The 18911-nt window shown below is 42.2% G+C and overlaps 1 protein-coding gene across 1 annotated transcript in view; it reads left to right on the forward strand.

Moving 5' to 3' along the window:
- RAB36 (RAB36, member RAS oncogene family) overlaps nt 1–18911 on the forward strand; it is a 125820-nt gene that overhangs the window by 87561 nt on the left and 19348 nt on the right. Inside the window, exons 8-10 of the mRNA XM_078667756.1 lie at nt 915–996; nt 8082–8172; nt 16889–17008. Coding sequence (XP_078523882.1) covers nt 915–996; nt 8082–8172; nt 16889–17008 — 293 coding nt within the window. The remainder of the gene's footprint in view (nt 1–914; nt 997–8081; nt 8173–16888; nt 17009–18911) is intronic.

An 18911-nucleotide genomic window follows, 5' to 3' on the forward strand; every position in this document is an offset into this window, starting at 1 on the left:
ATCCTCTTGAGGCAGAAGTTATTGTGGATTTTATGAAGGGTTAATAGTTTAACATTTTTCTAATGTAAGTTCTAGAAGAGCATTGGAAGTGTCTGGGACCCTCACCTCAAGGGGTAAAATTGCTTATAATCCTCCCAGGGTTGGAAGACCGTGGGATTCTTCCAAGACTGTATGTGCTTACGGGTATGCTTGGGAGAGGATGTGGATAGGTTCCTCCTGTAAATAGAAGTACACGTTGTCCTTCAGAAAAGTACCTGCTTTGGGAAACTCCCAGGGGTTGAAGTGTTTATGGACCCCCGTCTGGTAGTTGTGTGGAACTCTGCAAGAGGTGGAAGTGATTTAGTAGTCTTCAAAGAGCGTATGTATTTTGGGACCTTTAAGAAGGTAGAAATAATTTGGATGTTTCCAAGTGTGGGAGTCATTTGAGAGCCTTCCAAGACGAGTAATGCGTGAGGATTATCAGGGATGTAAGTACAGTGAATGGTCCCAGGACTGAAGGTGCTTGGTATCTTCTGAGGAGTGGATCTGCATGGGATACTTACAAAGGTGAAACCAGGCAACTCTACCAAGGAAGGAGGCAATTTGGGATACTCCCAAGAGTGGAAGCAATTTGGAGGTGCCCTGTGCTGGATGTGCGTGAAATCGTTCCAGGCGACAAAGTGTCTGATGGATTCCACTCAGGGATGGAGGTCCATGTGATCCTCCAGGGGTGGAAGTGTTTAGCATTCTTTCAGTATCAGAAGTGCCTGTATTTTGCATTGAGTGGAGAAGCATTGAATCATTCTCTCTTGTTCTCCTCCGAGTCAATCTAAGTCTCTATGAGCCTCTTCGAAAAGTGTTTCCGTACCTTTTATCGTTTATCCTCCCTTACAATAACTCTACGGTCCATCTTTCATTTTTTTTCTCTGTTTCAGACAGTGGTTGCAGGATGCCCTGAGGGAAAATGAGCCCAACTCTGCTTCTGTCTTCTTGGTTGGAACAAAGAAGGACATTGTTGTGAGTAGAAGAAAAACAGGACATCCCTAAAGCTGAGCTCTATTGACTGTTATATCAGCTACAGCGACTATATTTGGTTCTGGCCCAAAAAGAGTGAAATGCTCAGAAAGACCCAAAACAAAAATGATAGAGTAGTAGAAGATAAGGCTGTGTTTGGGTTGTGGAGGGATGTGTTTGTGTAGTCTTCTAGCACTAGTCAAGGGATGACATAAATGAAGAGTATATATAATGAGTCCTTTGACCCAGGGAAAGAGGGCTGAAACAAGGAGGTGTCATTTCACAGCAATAAGAACGTGTTTGATGTTGAGTGGCATTCCAGGACAGTGCCCCAGCTATATGGAGAGTGTAGTGAAAGTGAGACTGTAAGGGCAGGCAGGCGATGTTAGCTTGGAGGACTATCTTGAGTGTGGTGTATGTCATGCTGTGTGCCTGAAGTGTCTCCTGGTATGAGCGGGGTGGTTGGCCTGTAATGTCTACCCTCAAAGAGGAGTTTGGAATAGATGATAAAGATGCAGTGCTGTCTGGTCCTCTGCCAGAAACTAGTATAGTTTTCCTAACAGCGGTTCAAGATACTGTTTATATGGACATACAAATTTTACAACCAGTCAGTGATACAAACAGATTAAATTGTTAAAAAAGAAGAAGAAAAAGAAACTATTTAGAGAAAACCATATAGAGAGGTACATATGTGGCTGACTAATGAAGGACTCATCGTCTTGTTTTATGTTGTTTCAGCTTTGTCCTGAACCTCTTTTGCTATGTAATCCCTTCTGTCTGCCCCTTGTCTGGTTTTGTGTTGTATAACACATCTTTTATGTACCAGTATATTGTTCTGAGCGTCACTGTCTTAATTGTTTTACTAATGATGAATTGATTATTGATATACTTTTCTAATTCCCTTGTATATGGGTTTCTCTATATAGTCTTTCCTATATAGTTTCTTTTTCTCCTTCTGTTTTTAACAATTTAATCTGTTTGTATCACTGACTGTTTGTAAAATGTGTATGTCGATGTAAACAGTATCTTGAACCGCTGTTAGGACTACGTATTGATTGCCCCTGGTTCGGGTATTCAGGGCTGCCCCTGTTGTTGGTAAAGAAACTAGTATAGAGCAGAAGAGAAGGTTGTGCCAGTATGGTCTCTCATTACTCTGGAGGGTGAAGTATAAGTTAAATAAGTTAAGCGAGTGATTGTGGAGTTTCCTTGAAAAGCAATGCAAAACAAAGTAACTACGAAAGAGAATCTGTTACATTTGCTATAACTTCTCAACATCCGTGATTCCATAGAAGGGAACATGAAGCTCATAGACCACTCTCTTAGCACACTTGAAATGTTCAATCAGTATGTATGGCATGTAGAGGAGCTACTATAAATTTTGATTGCCCACATTAAGATAGTATACATCAGTGAAGCCTGGAGATAAGGAACTAGTTGAATCAGCCATGAAACAGCGTTTTCTAATTATATTCTCACAAATAGGGTGGTCACTGACACAATGGTGAAATCTCACTTGACACTCCTGTTAAAACCTGGGAAGGACCCAACTGCATGCTCGGCATATCGTCCTGTTATACTCCTGAGCATGGTCGTGAAGATCTTCATCTCCATGTTAGTCTCACAACTCCACACTGTCTGAGCTAGATTGATGTCACCACAACAATCCGGCTTCATTAGAAATCGCCATACTAGAGATAACATCAGATTGGCGATTGCTGAAAGAGCCTGAATACCGCTCGATCTTCTCTTGCTTGACACGCTGAAGGTCTTTGATAGGGTAGACTGGCAAGTAAATAATCAAGGTCCTTGAAAGATCCCTTTAGGCCCCAGCATAAAGCGATTAATTTTAGCAAATTTTCAAAAGCATGTCCCTTGAATTCATGTTAATTGTGAATATTCACCTCAGATCCCCACCACTAGGGGCACCAGACAGGGCTGTTCACTCTCCATGCAGATTGTTTTACTCCCTCGCAATGGAACCCTTGATTCAACTTCTACACATACAGAGTAACCCAACTCTACAGGGACTACAAGTGGGTACGCAGCCATTGTCCTATTATTTCTCACCGAGCCTGACACCTCGATCCCGCTTTGGAGGTGGAATTAGCACTCTTCAGAGATGCCACAGGCTTCTTGATAAACAACATAAAATCTTGTGGCAACAGTATAGCAGCCAACGCAGAACGCACCCAAGCGGTACTGACTCAACACGACTTTACCTGGTTGCGGGAATCAATAAAATACCCCGGTCTCTACTTACTGCACTCCTCAGCAGACGTATTTCAGTCCAATAACCCATCCCTGTTGCAGGTGTTATACAAAGGTCTCTACCATGGGGGCAAACTTGAGATTTAATGGTGCTTTGTTATTTGCAGGAAGGTCTCCACAACATACCCTTCACCACTTATTTCTTTAGCATACAACACAGGTTTTCCACCAGGACTACTGGATACACACCTCTCATACACAATCATTGGGAGGCTTTAACTACTAATAAATCTGTCAATGAACCATCTTACATTTCCAAAACAAAAGCAACACCAACACCACATGCCTATTGCAAACAATAGAATAATTCGAAAACCACAACCCAAATAACTTACAAACACAATGTCACTTGCCAGAAAGAAAGAAAATCAAGGGAAGACATGAATGTATTATTGCAAGGTTCCTTAATCGTACCGGGCCCCCACATCTCCCCATATCAGTTACAACACCATTAGCCGTCACAAAAATCCCACACATTCAAACATATCTCAAAACTCTCATTTTTCTATCCAAACAACCCCCCTTCCGCCTCCACCAAAAGCTTAAAGGACAATAGACCCAAAATCAGCCACAGCAAAATGTCCTATGCACCTCCACTTCCACTCCTACTACAGGACATGAAGAAAAAAACACAACACCTAAAATCTTTGTCTTCATCACCAGATCTTTCAACAAAAAACTCTTTAACATCTTTGACCTACTCTCAGAAACAACACTGGACCTCACTTTCATTGTAGACACATGCCTCAGAAAAGATTCTGAACCCAGATGCCACAAAGCCACCATTCCTGATTTTCTCATCAGAAACAAAAATCGTATTGTTAAAAGTGGAGGAGGTCTGTCTGTCATCCATAAAAAAAATAGTACAAATTTATATAATTAAAAATCTCATCATGGACATCTGCGACTCCTTGATGCTAAGATGTCACTCCACCCCAACTGTAAGTTATTGCTTCCTACCAACACCCATCTGGACCACCCAAACCTATACATTCCAAGAGGCCTCAACGTATGGTTTGACAAGAAGAATCGAACCACAACCACAGCTAGCACAGCCAACCTTGATGCTTTCAACCTATACAGATCGTTTCTGGCCTAACTCACTGCAGGACACACACTAGATGTCACATTGGTACCCTTAGAGTAAGCCACAGTTACTGGCAACTTCACCGTTAGGTGGCGAACCACAACATCATCACTTTCAGGATCAACACACCTATCAATGATATCACATGTGAGACACCAAACACCAAAGACAACAAACAAACTTACAGATAATGGATAAAGCTAGGCATCCAGCAATTCAACACCTACTTTGAAAGAACCACAATAAACATGTGGCCGAAAGACACACCTTTTACAGCTAGAACTCCACTGCACTGGACAAACAGATACCAACAAAAACAACATCCAGGGTTGACTACAAAAAGACCACATTGGTTAATTCCAACATCAAAGACTGAAAATACAACTCAACATACTACAGCGGAAATATAGAAAATCAGGAGATGAAATAGAACCACAAAAAGACAGCACTCTTCACTTTACATAACTGAAACAGACTGTCCTTCAAAAGAACTCCATAAAATTCTAACGGATTTCTGCAATCCAGAGAACCTAATCACAGAAACACCACAATCACAAGACTTCTGTGACAAAATCTCCAATGAATACTTTTAAAAAATTACAAAGATTTAAAATTATCTTAAGTAGAACTTGGACAGCACCACACCAACACATGACCTAACGACTATGGAAAGTGACAACAAAAATCATCCATCGATGCATACTTCCAGTACCTTGTCACAAAAAGATTTCCTTGAGATTGTCATCACAGCCCGGCCTTCAGGATCATCTTCAGACCCGGCACCACTAAAAATCTTTAGTGATATCCTTCTCTGAACCTGTGCTGGGAAGGCTGCCAGATACCTACTCAACAAGTCTCTGGAACTAGGTTCATTCTCACCGGAGCTGAAAACCTCCTACATTAGACCTCTCCTCAAAAAGAAAACCCTCAACCCATCTGACCAGCAAACTACAGGTCCATAACAAATGTACCATTCTTAGGAAAATATTAAACCGCTGCATTTTACACTGTCCACCACCACACAATTCTGCAAATACTCCACAATCTGGGAATACGCGAAAATACTCTAAAATGTATTGCTTCTCATCTAACAAAAAAGTGTCTTCCTACCACCTTTCATATCACCTCCTCGCACACAATAATGTGCTGTTCCTCAGGGGTCTATCATATCCCCTCTACTATTCAACATCTACCTAACCCCCTTACCAGATCTGAATAAATCACATAACTTCCCCTGTTACAACTATGCAGATGACACCCAAACCAATTTAAAAATGGATAGCCCCAAAGCCACTCCAATTTGCAACAAGGTGACTGTCTTTGTGCCATAAAAACATGGATGATGAATAACTATCTAAAGCTCAATAGCACAAGAATAGAGTTTATGACCTGCGGACAATTGCAAAAGTACCTGCCTACCGCCATATGGTCTAAGGTAATTCAAGTCTTCCCAACAACATCAAAAGAAATGATAAATCTAGGAGTAACCATGAATTTAGACCTATCCTTGATACTGCATGTTAACAACGTCCCAAAGAGTGCCTTTTACACCATGAAAACACTATGTTGCATCTTCCCATACCTTGCACACCAACGTAAACTGCTAATCATCCTCACACTCGTAATCTCCACGCTCAACTATGGCAACAGGCTATACCTTGGCTCATCCACATTCATTTTACACAAGATACCACTCACCCAAAGTGCTACTGCAAGGCCTCTTATGCGCCTTCATCCAAGAGACCACATGATTCCAGTCCTGCAATCAAATCCACTGGCTACCTAGAGCTGGAAGGTCAATGTTCAAAGCGCTCTGCATTGTCCACCGAGCCTCTCAAGGAACAACACTGCTATACCTACAAGTTAAATTCAAGCAACACAAAGCAAACAGAACGATGGGCTCCAGGCTTGCGCCACTTATCATCTTACCACCTTGCCATAAGACATCCATAGGAAGCATGCTTTCTCGGTACAAGCCGCCAAGCTCTGGAAAACAGTACCAGCCAACATTAGAAGCATCCAGGGGCATATGCACTTCCGAAGAGAGTTGAAAATATTGCTAATTACTAATTAATTGCGCCACCGACATTCCTGCAACAGAATATAGACGCACCCTCAAGTGCAATTCTCACATTACAACCCACGAAATGTAAACAACTGAACCAAACTGCTTTCAATATGCAGGTAAGCTAAGTAGGATTGGCCTATGGTTTGCTGTAGCATTATATAGTTATATACCTGCATGTACATCAGTTATGGCCCACAATAATACTAAAACCAGAATAAGCAGCTGATTATCAATTATGCCTCTTAAATTCACATAAGACATCGGCAATGAGGGTTGTACCTCTCCAGCACTGTTCAGTTACAAAACAGCCATCACCACATTAACAGGCATGAAATAACTGAAGAGATGTGTCACACAATGCTGGACAATTCAGAGGATTTTAATACTGTCCACTACTGCACATCCCACAAATCCATACAATGTGGCCGCTTCTTTACATTTCACAAAGACAACCCGATATGGGATGATGATAAAAATGCTCATCCCAGCAGATCTCTCTGCTTCTCCCTCACTCCAGCCATGCGAGCTCAGGACTACAATTATACACAAAATCAGAGATTGGACAACCCAGTGCAGTAGCCAGCTAAGCAGACAATATCATAAAAACTACCATTAAAGGACCTGTACAGCTGTTCAAAGCTGAAAACCATATAACAGCGTGTCTGTCTCTCACACTTCATCGTCCACCACACTGCTCCGCAGTGCATCCCACAACATGATAACTGCACCTTGGTGGTCAACATGCACAAGTTGGAAACACTTCCCCCATAGAATCAAAACAAAGATAACATTCTTTCAACCACACAACCTACACAGTGTAGCGTGCTGTCCATGTAGGCCAGCTCTTCAATGCCCCATCTAGGGACAGTAAGTTCCATATAAATTTGCCATACAGTACAATTTAGTGCAACCTTTTGAAGCATAATTTGCTCCCTACTGCATCAAAAGGTGAGTTTAAATATCTAACTATTATTTAGAAAACTCTACTCTTTAAAAATGCACTACATTGGGTTGAACCATTTGTCTGATATCAGCTTAGGTGTATGTTTAGAGCTGCTCCCCTTCGTTTAGTCAAAACAAATGAAAACTACTGAAAAGTTCATTTGATGGCAAAGCCTGTTAGCTGGATGCATCTGTCTTTGAGCCAATGCATTTGCTTGTCAAACTTCAAAAAAGTAGAACACCTTTCTGTTTTAGATGAGCTGAATGGCCAGGACTCTGATATGGTGTTGATGACTGTGACGAGTATGGCAGACCTTTATGGCTCTTATCGGCAGGAGTAACCCCAGAACACCAAATGATGTGATAGCTGGTGTCAGTAGTCACAAAACACTAACCGGATTCCTTTAGAAGTAAATTGCCTCCTTCTGAAGTGTTCCAGAGATGTAAGGAGCATGTAAGAAGTAGAGGGGAATGCCAGTACCAAGAAGGAAATCGTGAAAGGGGAAATAATTCATAGGAACCGGGGAAGGTGGAAAAATTCCCAGGACTCTGGAAGGTGGGAGAAAGCCAGCTGTGTGTTATGGTTGCACAAATGTAGACTATTGTGTGCTTCAAGTCGAAGCATTAATGTGCAAAGGCTGTCAATCTGTGCCAGTGAGTAAGCTGCTGTATGCCGTATTTTGAAAGTTTCACTCACATTGCTTTACTCTTTACCTTTTGTAGTCAGTAGCTGATTGCGAGCAGACTGAGCGCGATGCTATCAGATTGGCCAATGAGATGCAGGCTGAATACTGGTCTGTTTCAGCGAAAACGGGTGAGTCTGAGAAGTGATAGTGCAGTGAACTATGATGCTATGTCCATGCGTTTACTACAGGCAGAGCAAGGAGACATTGATAGCTCTGACCAATTGGGAGATCTCTCACCTTCACAAGTTACCCCTAAACTAGAACTTAGGGAAGTGCTTTTTCTTGGTTGGGTTTAAATCCGTTCAGAGAAATGAATGTTACAAAAACGTGTTGAGTGAACTTGAAAGTCCTTTAAAAAATGAAAGCCTTCAAATCGACAAGGGAGAATTTTGCTGCCGTCAACCACTTTGGGCCTATTGTCCCAAAGTAGTATCTCTGGACCTGACCACTTTAATTTTCTGGTCAAAACAAATTGTTTTCTATTGCAACTAACATTACAGGATGCAAAGCTCAGTCCCTGCATTGTGTAAGAAAAAATGGAGATGAGGCAAAAGGGGACAGGGAAAGCATAAAAAAGGAGCCAACCCCTTATTGCGAGCCCATGGTAGGTTGTGACCAGGCCTTGCTCATGGCCAGACGACGTTGCGGCTAATCCCTGCTCTGCAGTATGAGTTGTCTGCCCACTGTGGGTTATCCACATAACCTGACTGTAGGCCATGCTCTCTGGCCAACACCTGTTGCACGCAATGAAAGTAGATTGGTTCCGGGCCTGGCCAAAGGACCCGCTGCCAAGCCTGCCATGCATGGCAAGTAGAGGAGTATATCATGACGTAGTATGTCATCAAAATGGATGTAATATAACATCAAAATATAGAAATGCGCTAAAATTAAAGTTATGGTTAGGATTGGTTATAACACCCTATTTTTAAAAAAAAAGTCCCTTTAAAAACACAGTTAAAGTACAGTACTGGCTATGAATTGAAACTGAAAAAACCAATGAAATCCACAAGTTATGCAACAAGTAACAACACCTAGTAATACTTGTCTCATTGATCTTTAAGGTAAAGTATTCTATTACTTTAGTAATTGCACCTGGTACATCAGTGGGGAAGTCATGACCATTGCATTTGGTGACAGAAGCAACAAGCACAATCGAGGGGAGAGTCACAGTGATCAAACAAAGGGAGTAGGAGTGAGAGAAGTCTTTAGGGAATGTATACGATGAGGGTCACAACAAAGGTGAAAAATTTTGGGAAGAACAGGAAACAGTATAAAAAACAAAGTTTTAAAACATTTCCATTTATACAAACAAATGCATACCCAAGATACTTACCTGAAGCGTTTTATGTAGCATTCCTGTATTGAAAATGTAACCACACGTTTATCTCATACAGTCACACAATAGGCTTTAAAATACCTTTTTTTGTTTTTGAGAAAACACCCTGTTTTACCTGCATCTACTCTGTTGGGGGGCAAACTCCTAGTTATGCCTTCTATATTTTAGGCTTCCTGTGCTTGTCGTCCGGCTTTGTCTCTTATGCTTGAGGTTATGGTGGTGTTCTGATTTGGGGACTTCCTCTTTTGTCTAGACCTTGTCCTCTCTGCTGGGATGCCTTAAAGGGTAACCAATGCCGACAGTACCTGCTTTGGTAGATACTTATGATGTATAGATTTGGATGAGTACATGTTGAGGAGGTAATGCTTTGATTACTTACCTGTAATTTCATTACTTCAATTATTAATCACCTACCCAGTGCTTACATCTCTCCCACCGTCTATATTGTGCCAATCGTGGTCTGTTGGACTGCTTTGGTGGTCAACTCGGGAAGCTTCTGGGTAGAGGTGTTGTTCATCAGTACACCTGGTGCGGGAAAAGATTTCATTTTGTTGTTGTAGATAGGTACTGGGGTGTCTGTTTCCAGGGTGTGGGCACCCCTTATGAAGTAAGGACTGAGACAAGGAGGAAGAATCAGAGTAATGGGATTACAAATAAGTAATCAAAACATTTTCACAATCAGGGACAGCATGAAACACTCTAAAACATGCAAAGATATGTTGTGCTGTTGATGTATTGTATGTCATATCATTACCGTACTGATGCCACCCAGCATTTTTCTCGCTGTATAAACAGCAATACACTTATACACACTTATCAAGGCTCACAAAATTCACCAGAAAATTGGCAGTGCTTGGATTCGAAATCATCACTCCACATCACTTGATACAAAAATATTTAAAAAACACTCAATGGGTCTGCCTTTACTACAAAATTATACAGGCAGCTTACTTCAGCCTCACTTTTCCTGGTATGGATGTTTGCTCAGAAACAATGCCAACAGATCATGCAAAACACCTAGATCAAGTCCGCATGAAGTCTCTGAGCTTCACCGTGCACAGACGGATCTGTACATATGTGAGCATCACATAAACAGCATGTGCAAATAATTATCTTTCTAGAGGCGAGCCACACATAATGGCATACTGCACATTAGTAGGGACAAATCTCTACCCATTAAAACATAAGGGGCCCTATTCACAAAGGTAAATTTAAATGTGTAAATTCACTCACCTGCAAATGTAATCTTGCACGTAGTGTACATCGAAGCATTTTTGCTATTCACCATTTACAAGTGAAGATTAATCCCTGAGTAGGTAGACTTACTTTTCTCCACTCTCTGACACCAGTAGGCTGGAGACATCTAAGAGTAAATTTACAAGTGTAAAGGTATTATTAGTAACGTTTGACATATAGATGGAAATTTACCCTTCTATAGTGGAGATCTTCCTATGGGAAAGTGTAGGGAACATTATTCACATGTATTATTCTTTAAACGAATTTAAACAATATTTCAGATGAAATTTAGATCTGGGATGTCAATAATGCACAAAGTGGTGCTGATTACCATCTGGTACCTTTAAATGTTATTCCGACTCTGACAGGGTCAGTAGGCAGATGCTGTTAGAGGTAAAAGGTTGGATGTGTCTCTCCCTTGTGGATATGTCTTGGTATACCTCCAACCTTGCTCTTCGCCCTTCTCATCAATATCTCATCAATATCTGCTAACCAGTCCTTGACCCTACAAGACCACTGTTGTAGATGGGGGCTTCTCTGCAACTGCCATGTAGACCTGGAACTCTTTTTACTTTGCTCTTTGCACGAAAACTGTATTATATCTGTCCAGGAAACACCTGGAATCCTTCTTATTCAAGCATAAGTAACAGCTACCTGCTGTGGATGAGCTAGCAACTAAAAGCTTTGATGTACGTGTGTTGAAATAAATACCGTTCCAGAGACCATAGACGAAGACCTCACCAAACCCTTGGTTTCATTCTCATCAACAGACTTAACCTACAAGGTTAAATCTCTACTGTTTCATTGAATATAGGTCAAAAATGTAGATTGTTTGAGGTTTTAGGCAGTTTATATCTGAGTAAGATTTGAAGTTCTTAGTTCGGGCACTTGTTCTTTCCAGACTGGATTATCGGAATTCGCATCTTCCTGGCCAACCCTAAGTTCATCCAGCTACTACATACAGCTTTGTTACATGCAGCCTCTCGCTAGGTTTCTGGATGCAAGATATTTGACCATATTACTCTGGTCCTTGTAATTTACAGTGACTTGCTATTGATGCAGGGGCGCACTTTAAGGCGGTCTGCATCACTCGCATAGCCTTTCACATGTCTACTACTTCCTATTTGAATGAGTAATTGAAAATCTCTGAAGATCAACATTGGTTCAAAAATGTTGAATCCCTCCTCCTGGTTCTTCTTACAGTAAAAAATTAGCAGTGTATGAACCAATCCTTATCTGGCAATGACACAAGAGTTTGGAACTCACTTCTTCCAGCTCTATGTTCCAATTCTGGGATTGGAACTTTTAAAAAAAGCGGAAAATCCTCTTGTTCCAAAGACACATTGAGTCTGACCACCTATCTACTTGTCTAATACATACACCTAATATGCCGTTGACCTCATCTGATACCCCCACTTCTGTGGCCTAACCCTGTCACTACTCTTAATGTTTTCATCCTTCTCCACCTTCTTTCTAAAGTTCCTTTCTTGGTTTCACCTTTTGAGTTTTCCTGGTCCTTTCCATTGTCTAACTGTCAACTCCATATTATTGGTAACCTTTACTCCATCTTGTTGGTAACCTCTTTCTCTGTTTGTGGTTGATTTTTATCCTGTGTAATTGATTTGGTTCTTATTATATGTAACTTATTTATGTTCCTTTGTAAAGCGTTCGAATGTGTTCGAACCTCGTTCACACCACAGAAAACTGAATAAATAAAAAAAGTAAATAAGCGTGTACTAACACAGACACAGTGGTAAAGACAAATACTGATTACTATTGGTTGCAGAAATTGTACTTACTCAAAATGTGAGTGTGAATCTTGGAATTGGTCAAATAGTTCTCACACAGATGGTCTCATTGATGCCTTGGCAGCCATTCTCGGCCTTCTGACAGTCTTGCAAGTGCTGCTCATCTGTAGAAGTGGGTGATTCTAGAGCACTGAATGACTTCCAGGGGTAAATGGCCTTAACAACGCGGGAAGAGCCATGTGTGCCCTTTCCCCGCAAGCTCAATTACGATTGCCTTAACCACGCATATGCATGGTTAAAGCCGTGCGCAGTCTAGATGCTGGGATGGGAAGGCCCAGTAGCTGGATGGATCGGGAGAGGACGTGGTGAGGTAAGTGGGTCTTGGTTTTAGGGGGTAGGGGGTGTTTTTAGTGCTCGGGGTTTAGGGCTCGGGGGTTCGGTGCTAGGGTTTAGGGCTCTGGGTGTCTGGGTAGTGTTTAGGGCTCAGGGGGGTATCTGGGTAGTGTTTAGGGTTCGGGGTAGTGTTTAGAGCTTAGGGGGTCGGGTAGTGTTTAGGGCCCGACAGGTCATGGTAGTGTTTAGGGCTCGACAGGTCATGGTAGTGTTTAGGGCTCAGAGCGGGGCTGTGATCTTTACCACACATCCTTTTACCAGTCATGCCTTTACCACGAAATTGTGTGGTAAAGGCTTGTGTGGTAAAGGAATGCGTTGTTTAGACGCATTCGTTGTTGAGGCTGCTTGGTAGAGGCACATGTGGTTTAGCCATGCGTGCCTCTGTCATACAACCCTTTCAAGTGGCATCTCAGCCTAGATTTTGCCGTTTGCTTCAGCTGATGCTGAACACTAGTTTGTAATATATGAACCTTCACATCTAAATCTGACAGCCTTTCCAATGGTGTGTGTGGGTGTTGTCAGTTTGACCAATTTGACCTGTCATGCACACCACAGACAGAAATGTGAGCTTGTTTCCTTTCTACCATGCCTCTGCCTGATGCTGCACTGGTAGCAGGATATCCTGGCGCCCTGTTGTCATGTAACAGACACAGACAGTGCGGCGTCGGAGTTCAACCCCTCGGCGTCCACCCACGGATGTTTCTTCACATGCCCGCCTTGTAGCTGGTGTCAGGCAGGGCAGTATTCCTGTATGGAATTCCACTCCACCTGATCATGATTGACCCGGGATTTATGCACCCAGTACTCGTGGGTGCAGGAAAACCAACCCATGTTTCCAGCCGGAAAAAGAAGCCATTAAAATTGCTTTAGACTTTGGTTGCAACGGCAGCTCAGCCTCGTACTCAGCCCTGCCCGACCTCCTCTCACTAGGGGTAAGCATGCAAAGTTCCTCACTGCCATGACACATCGTCTCCTAACCTTCCACCTGTCCATGTCTGCTCCAGCCACCACCTGCACTGAAGAAAAGCCGCTGCTCCTATCTACCACCTGCTCAGAGCAAATGGCGAATGGGAGTCTTAGACCCAATGGAATTGGGAAATCTATGTGGTTCTACTCTGGTAAAGCCATGTCCGTACAATTGTTCCTTATTCCATGGGCTTTGACTCATAACTGAACTGTATTGGCTGATTGTTACTGTACAGCACTGGTAATTACCGGTGCAGAGTTTGCACAGCACCAGTATCATACATCTCATAAAAAGCTAAAGAAAAGCAATACAACTTTTCCTGCTGTTTTTAAGTATGTACCTCTTTTTGTGTACGATGGGTGGACAGATGGGTTTTCATTTCACCTAATTAAATCTGATCAGATACTTTGAAAGTTATGAGTTTTGAGTAATTATATATTTCAGCTGATTTCCTCCATTCACACAACTCAACTTGTTGACGTTCTTCAAGTTTAGGTTTCACCCACAGACAACTTTAGTTGTCTGCTTTCAAATATATTCTAATATACTGGACTTTGGGTCATCCCCGTGCTCTTGTTTGGCTGGTTTTCTTGTCTCTCTCATTTCCTGCTTCTTATTCCATGGCTTACTCTTGATTAATTTTTTCTGCCCCTTAACCATGCCATGATTGTATGACGTTTATCCTTTCACTGTTTACATTTGGGAACTACTTTTTTCTATTTTGTTTTAGAATTCTATCATAGTTCACGTATTCCCTTGCTCTCAAACTTCATTTATAAAGAACTGCATAAGGTCAAAAGAGCAGAGATCCTGGGCATAAAAATTTGTTGTCAGGTCCTCTTGTTTAGCTAGCATCACTTGCCAAAGTACTGTGAACATAGATATCAAGGGCCAGATGTAGGTGGCCAATTACCGGTCGGTAACGGCCGAATTCGGCCGTTACCGACCGGTAATTGGATTTTGAGATGTAGGAGCATGCTTTACAGAATCGGTATTTTACCGAATCTGTATTTACAGATTCGGTAAAATTACCGAATCGGTAAATACAGACTCGGTAAAAATACCGAGTCTGTAAAAGCATATGGGCCAGATGTAGGAGCCATTTACCGACCGGTAACGGACGATTTCGGCCGTTACCGACCGGTAAATGGGTATTTGGGATGTAGGGGCACATTTTTACAGAATCGATAAATTTACCGATTCTGTAAAATACCGAATCGGTATTTTTACTGATTCGGTAAATCTCAGATGTAGGTGGGACTCTTCAGAGTCCTAGGGCCCGATGTAGGTAGCCCTTTACCGATCGGAATCGGCCGAAAATACCGATTTTCGGCCGTTTCCGATCGGTAAAGGGCTATGGAGATGTAGGGGCACATTTTCGGTAATTTTACCAATTCGTTATCATTACCGAATCGGTAAATTTACCGAGTCAGTAATATTTACCGCATCGGTAATGATAACGATTCGGTAAAATTACCGAAAATGCAATGTAGGTAGCCTATGTACCGGCAGCACATGGCTTACAGAATCGGTATTTTACCATGGAATACAAATCCATGGTAAAAAACCGATTCCTGTGTACATGCACATCTGTGCATGTACACATGTGCCATGTGACAGACAGACGTGCCCTTAGGGCATGTCTGTGTGCCACATTGCACACATGGCCGTTTTGGGGGTGCTAGAGGGTGTCAAAGTGACACCCCCTGCACCCTTGTGAATTCTTTAAATACCGATTCGGTAAATACCGAATCGGTAATGCCTAATCATTCCTATGGGCTTCAAAGCCCATAGGAAAGAATGGGCATTACCGATTCGGTATTTACCGAATCTGTAATTTAAGAATTGTTAAGGATTCGGTAACGAATCCAGATGTTGGGACCTACATCCCATTTACCGATTTTGGAATACCGAATTGGTAGGATTCGGTATTTCAAAATCGGTAAATGGGATTTACCTACATCGGGCCCCTAATGGCCCTACAAATTCGGTATTTTACCACCCAATCCAATTGGGTGTTAAAATACCGAATTCAGGTGTGCATGCACATGTTTGCATCCACACCTATGCTATGTGACAGACAGACATGCCCTTAGGGCATGTCTGTGTGCCACATGGCGCACATGTCAATTTCTGGGGTGCCAGAGGGTGTCAAAGTGACACCACCTGCACCCTTGCAGAATTCGGTATTTACCGAATCGGTAAATACCGAATCGGTATTTCCTATTGATTCCTATGGGCTTCACAGCCCATAGGACCCAATAGGAAATACCGATTCGGTATTTACCGAATCGGTAAATATCGAATTTTACCGATTCGGTAATTCCACATCTGGATTTACCTACATCTCCCCCCCCTCTATTTTAGCACTTCTTAAATACTGAAACGGTAAAATTCGGTATTTAAGAAGTGGTAAAATAGATTTACCTTCATCTAGCCCTATGTAGGTAGCACATCTTTGAGTGCCGCAGGCCTTTCAGATTCGGTATTTTAAGACCCAATCCAATTGGGTGTTAAAAAAATGAATTCAGGTGTGCATGCACATGTGTGCATGCACACCTAGCCATGTGACAGACAGACATGCCCTTAGGGCATGTCTGTGTGCCACATGGCGCACATGCCTATTTTTGGGGTGCCAGAGGGTGTCAAAGTGACACCCCCTGCACCCTTGCAAAATTCGGTATATACCGATTCTGTAATTACAGAATCGGTATTGCCCATTGATTCCTATGGGCTTCAAGGCCCATAGGAATCAATGGTCAATACCGATTCGGTATTTACAGATTCGGTAAATACCGAATCTTAACGATTCGGTATTTACCGAACCTGAAATACCTACATCTCCCCCCTCTATTTTACCACCTCTTAAATACCGATTCGGTATGAATCGGTATTTAAGAGGTGGTAATTTAAAATTACCTACATCTGGCCCCAAGTCTTTAATTGAGCAAATATAGTGCCCTCTCTGCATCAAGAGATTAATGTTGAGTCAATTTCTCATGTCATGCAATAATTGGAACAGCAAATAGTTCTCAGCAGTGGTGTTCTCATTCTAATGTAAAACCAGGGATCCTATTGAAACCCCCCATGTTCTCCTTGTTGGGAACATGCTTCTCCTCTCTCCTTCAGATCAGTGTGTAACTTACTCCCCTTACCTTCTTCAGGTGAGAACGTGAAGGAGTTTTTCTTCCGGGTTGCTGCTCTTGCCTTCGAGATGTCCATGTTGAAAGAACTGGAGAAGAACAATGCTCATCTGGCAAAGATTGGAACTGGAAACCTCATAAGTATGTTTATCTACCCTTCTTATGTTCAGTGGAAATATAATAGAGGTGATCCGGGTTTGTGCGCACATAACCAACCAGACCATAACAGAAGTGCGCAAGAGATGAATGTAGCTGGCCAGCAGCTTAAGTGACTAGGATATTTTTAATACGGCGGGAGAACAGAACAGTGATTCGAGTGTTCCTTCTCTTTAACTCAGACTTTAATGAAACCGGTCGAATTCAGAAGAGCTCTGACGGTGCACAGTTTGTGGTCTACCAATGAATCCTGCTCACACAACCCCTGCTCTTCCTTTGCTTACACTTGCCATTCACCTACCTTCCACCTACCACTCAGTGCACTGAAGTAACAGCACAGCCATGCAAGTGTCACTAAATAAAGAGGCACAAAGTGGGGTAAGGTGTTGGTTAAGCTGAGGCAAGGAGAGGCAAGGAGGACTCTTGTGCATATCACTTGGCAGTAAGCCAGGCTCACAAGAAAGAAAGAGAGGGGGGTTGTAGTACCAGCTGCAGGCACAAAACAGCCAATCACATCATCGAGTCATGTGTTGCGTGGATGTATGTCGTTACAACGCATGCTATTACAACGCATGCCTTTACGACGCAAGTTTTACAACGCAAGTCGTTACAACGACTTGCGTTGTGGGGCGCTGGATAGTGAATAGTTTAATTTACTATTCCAACTCCAGTCCCCGTGGATGGTAGGGAAGGTGTTGGATAGTAAATTAAAACTATTCCCTATCCTAGAGCGCCCCCCAGCACAAGTCGTTGTAATGACTTGCGTTGTAATGGTTGCGTCGTAATGGTAGTGCGTTGTAACAGTTGCGTTGTAAAGGATGTTTCCCTGTGTTGCGTATATATTAGATCTCGAAGGGCTAGAATTGAAATTAGGAGAAGGAAGTTGAGATGCAGTGATGGCTGAAACATTGAGGAGAAGATAAATACAGAGAATGAAATGGGAAGAGAGAGGGATGAATCAATTGAATCGGTCAGTTACCTCTGTTATATGTTTGACAGTGTGATTGTGATACACTGTGCGGGAGAATAACTGAGGAATGGCTTGATACTGACATTGTCGAAACTGACACAAGTAACTCAAGGGAGAATACTGTCAGGGGCTCCACTTAGCACTGAAAGCCTAGAGAGACCAGATAGCATTGCTGCTGGTCTAGCACTTTTCTGGACATGCTTTGACCTACCCAGACAGCACAAAAAGTAGTTGATCGTGAAATTGCCTTTTTAATATACAGGATTATTAATGTATGTTCAACTCTGTTTCTACTGAGTGGATACAGACAACAGTCACATCCTATTTCAGCATTTTCAAACCTGGACACATAGAGGTGGCTGTTTGTATGTAGAGACTGATTTACTCTACAGTGGGAGGTGAAAGGGATGATTCGAAAGCGTCTGCATGAAAAGGATTCATAAAGCTCTTCCTGAAGGGCAGAAGATTAGTCGTGCTTCTAATCTGATGGGCAGAGACCACTGTTCGAAGCAAATATATTTCTGATTGGGTATGACTAGAACCATTGATGTTTGAGAAGGGAGGGTCCTGCAAAACTTTGAGGGGTTGTGGAATACAGAAACTGGTTTGTTCTTGTGGATAGATTTGTGAGTGATTTATGAGTACTTAAATTGAGAATGGGAACTAACGGACAACCAGCGTTCTGAGTATAGCATGTCCAGACATCGGTGTCTGATAAGTTAGACATTATTCACGCTGCTGTTCCAAATTGTTATATGCTCAGACACTATTTTGGAGCTATGCCAGATCATAGGTGATAGTCACACACTGAGAAGTAGGAGAGTGTAGATATCTTTGTAAAAGAGGTAAAACTGGCAAGTAACAATTCTTTTAAAAACTGCCCTCACCAACAACAATTTGTGGCATGCTTCACTATTG

The sequence above is a fragment of the Lissotriton helveticus genome, chromosome 11 (genome assembly GCF_964261635.1).
Source record: "Lissotriton helveticus chromosome 11, aLisHel1.1, whole genome shotgun sequence".
Taxonomy (NCBI): domain Eukaryota; kingdom Metazoa; phylum Chordata; class Amphibia; order Caudata; family Salamandridae; genus Lissotriton; species Lissotriton helveticus.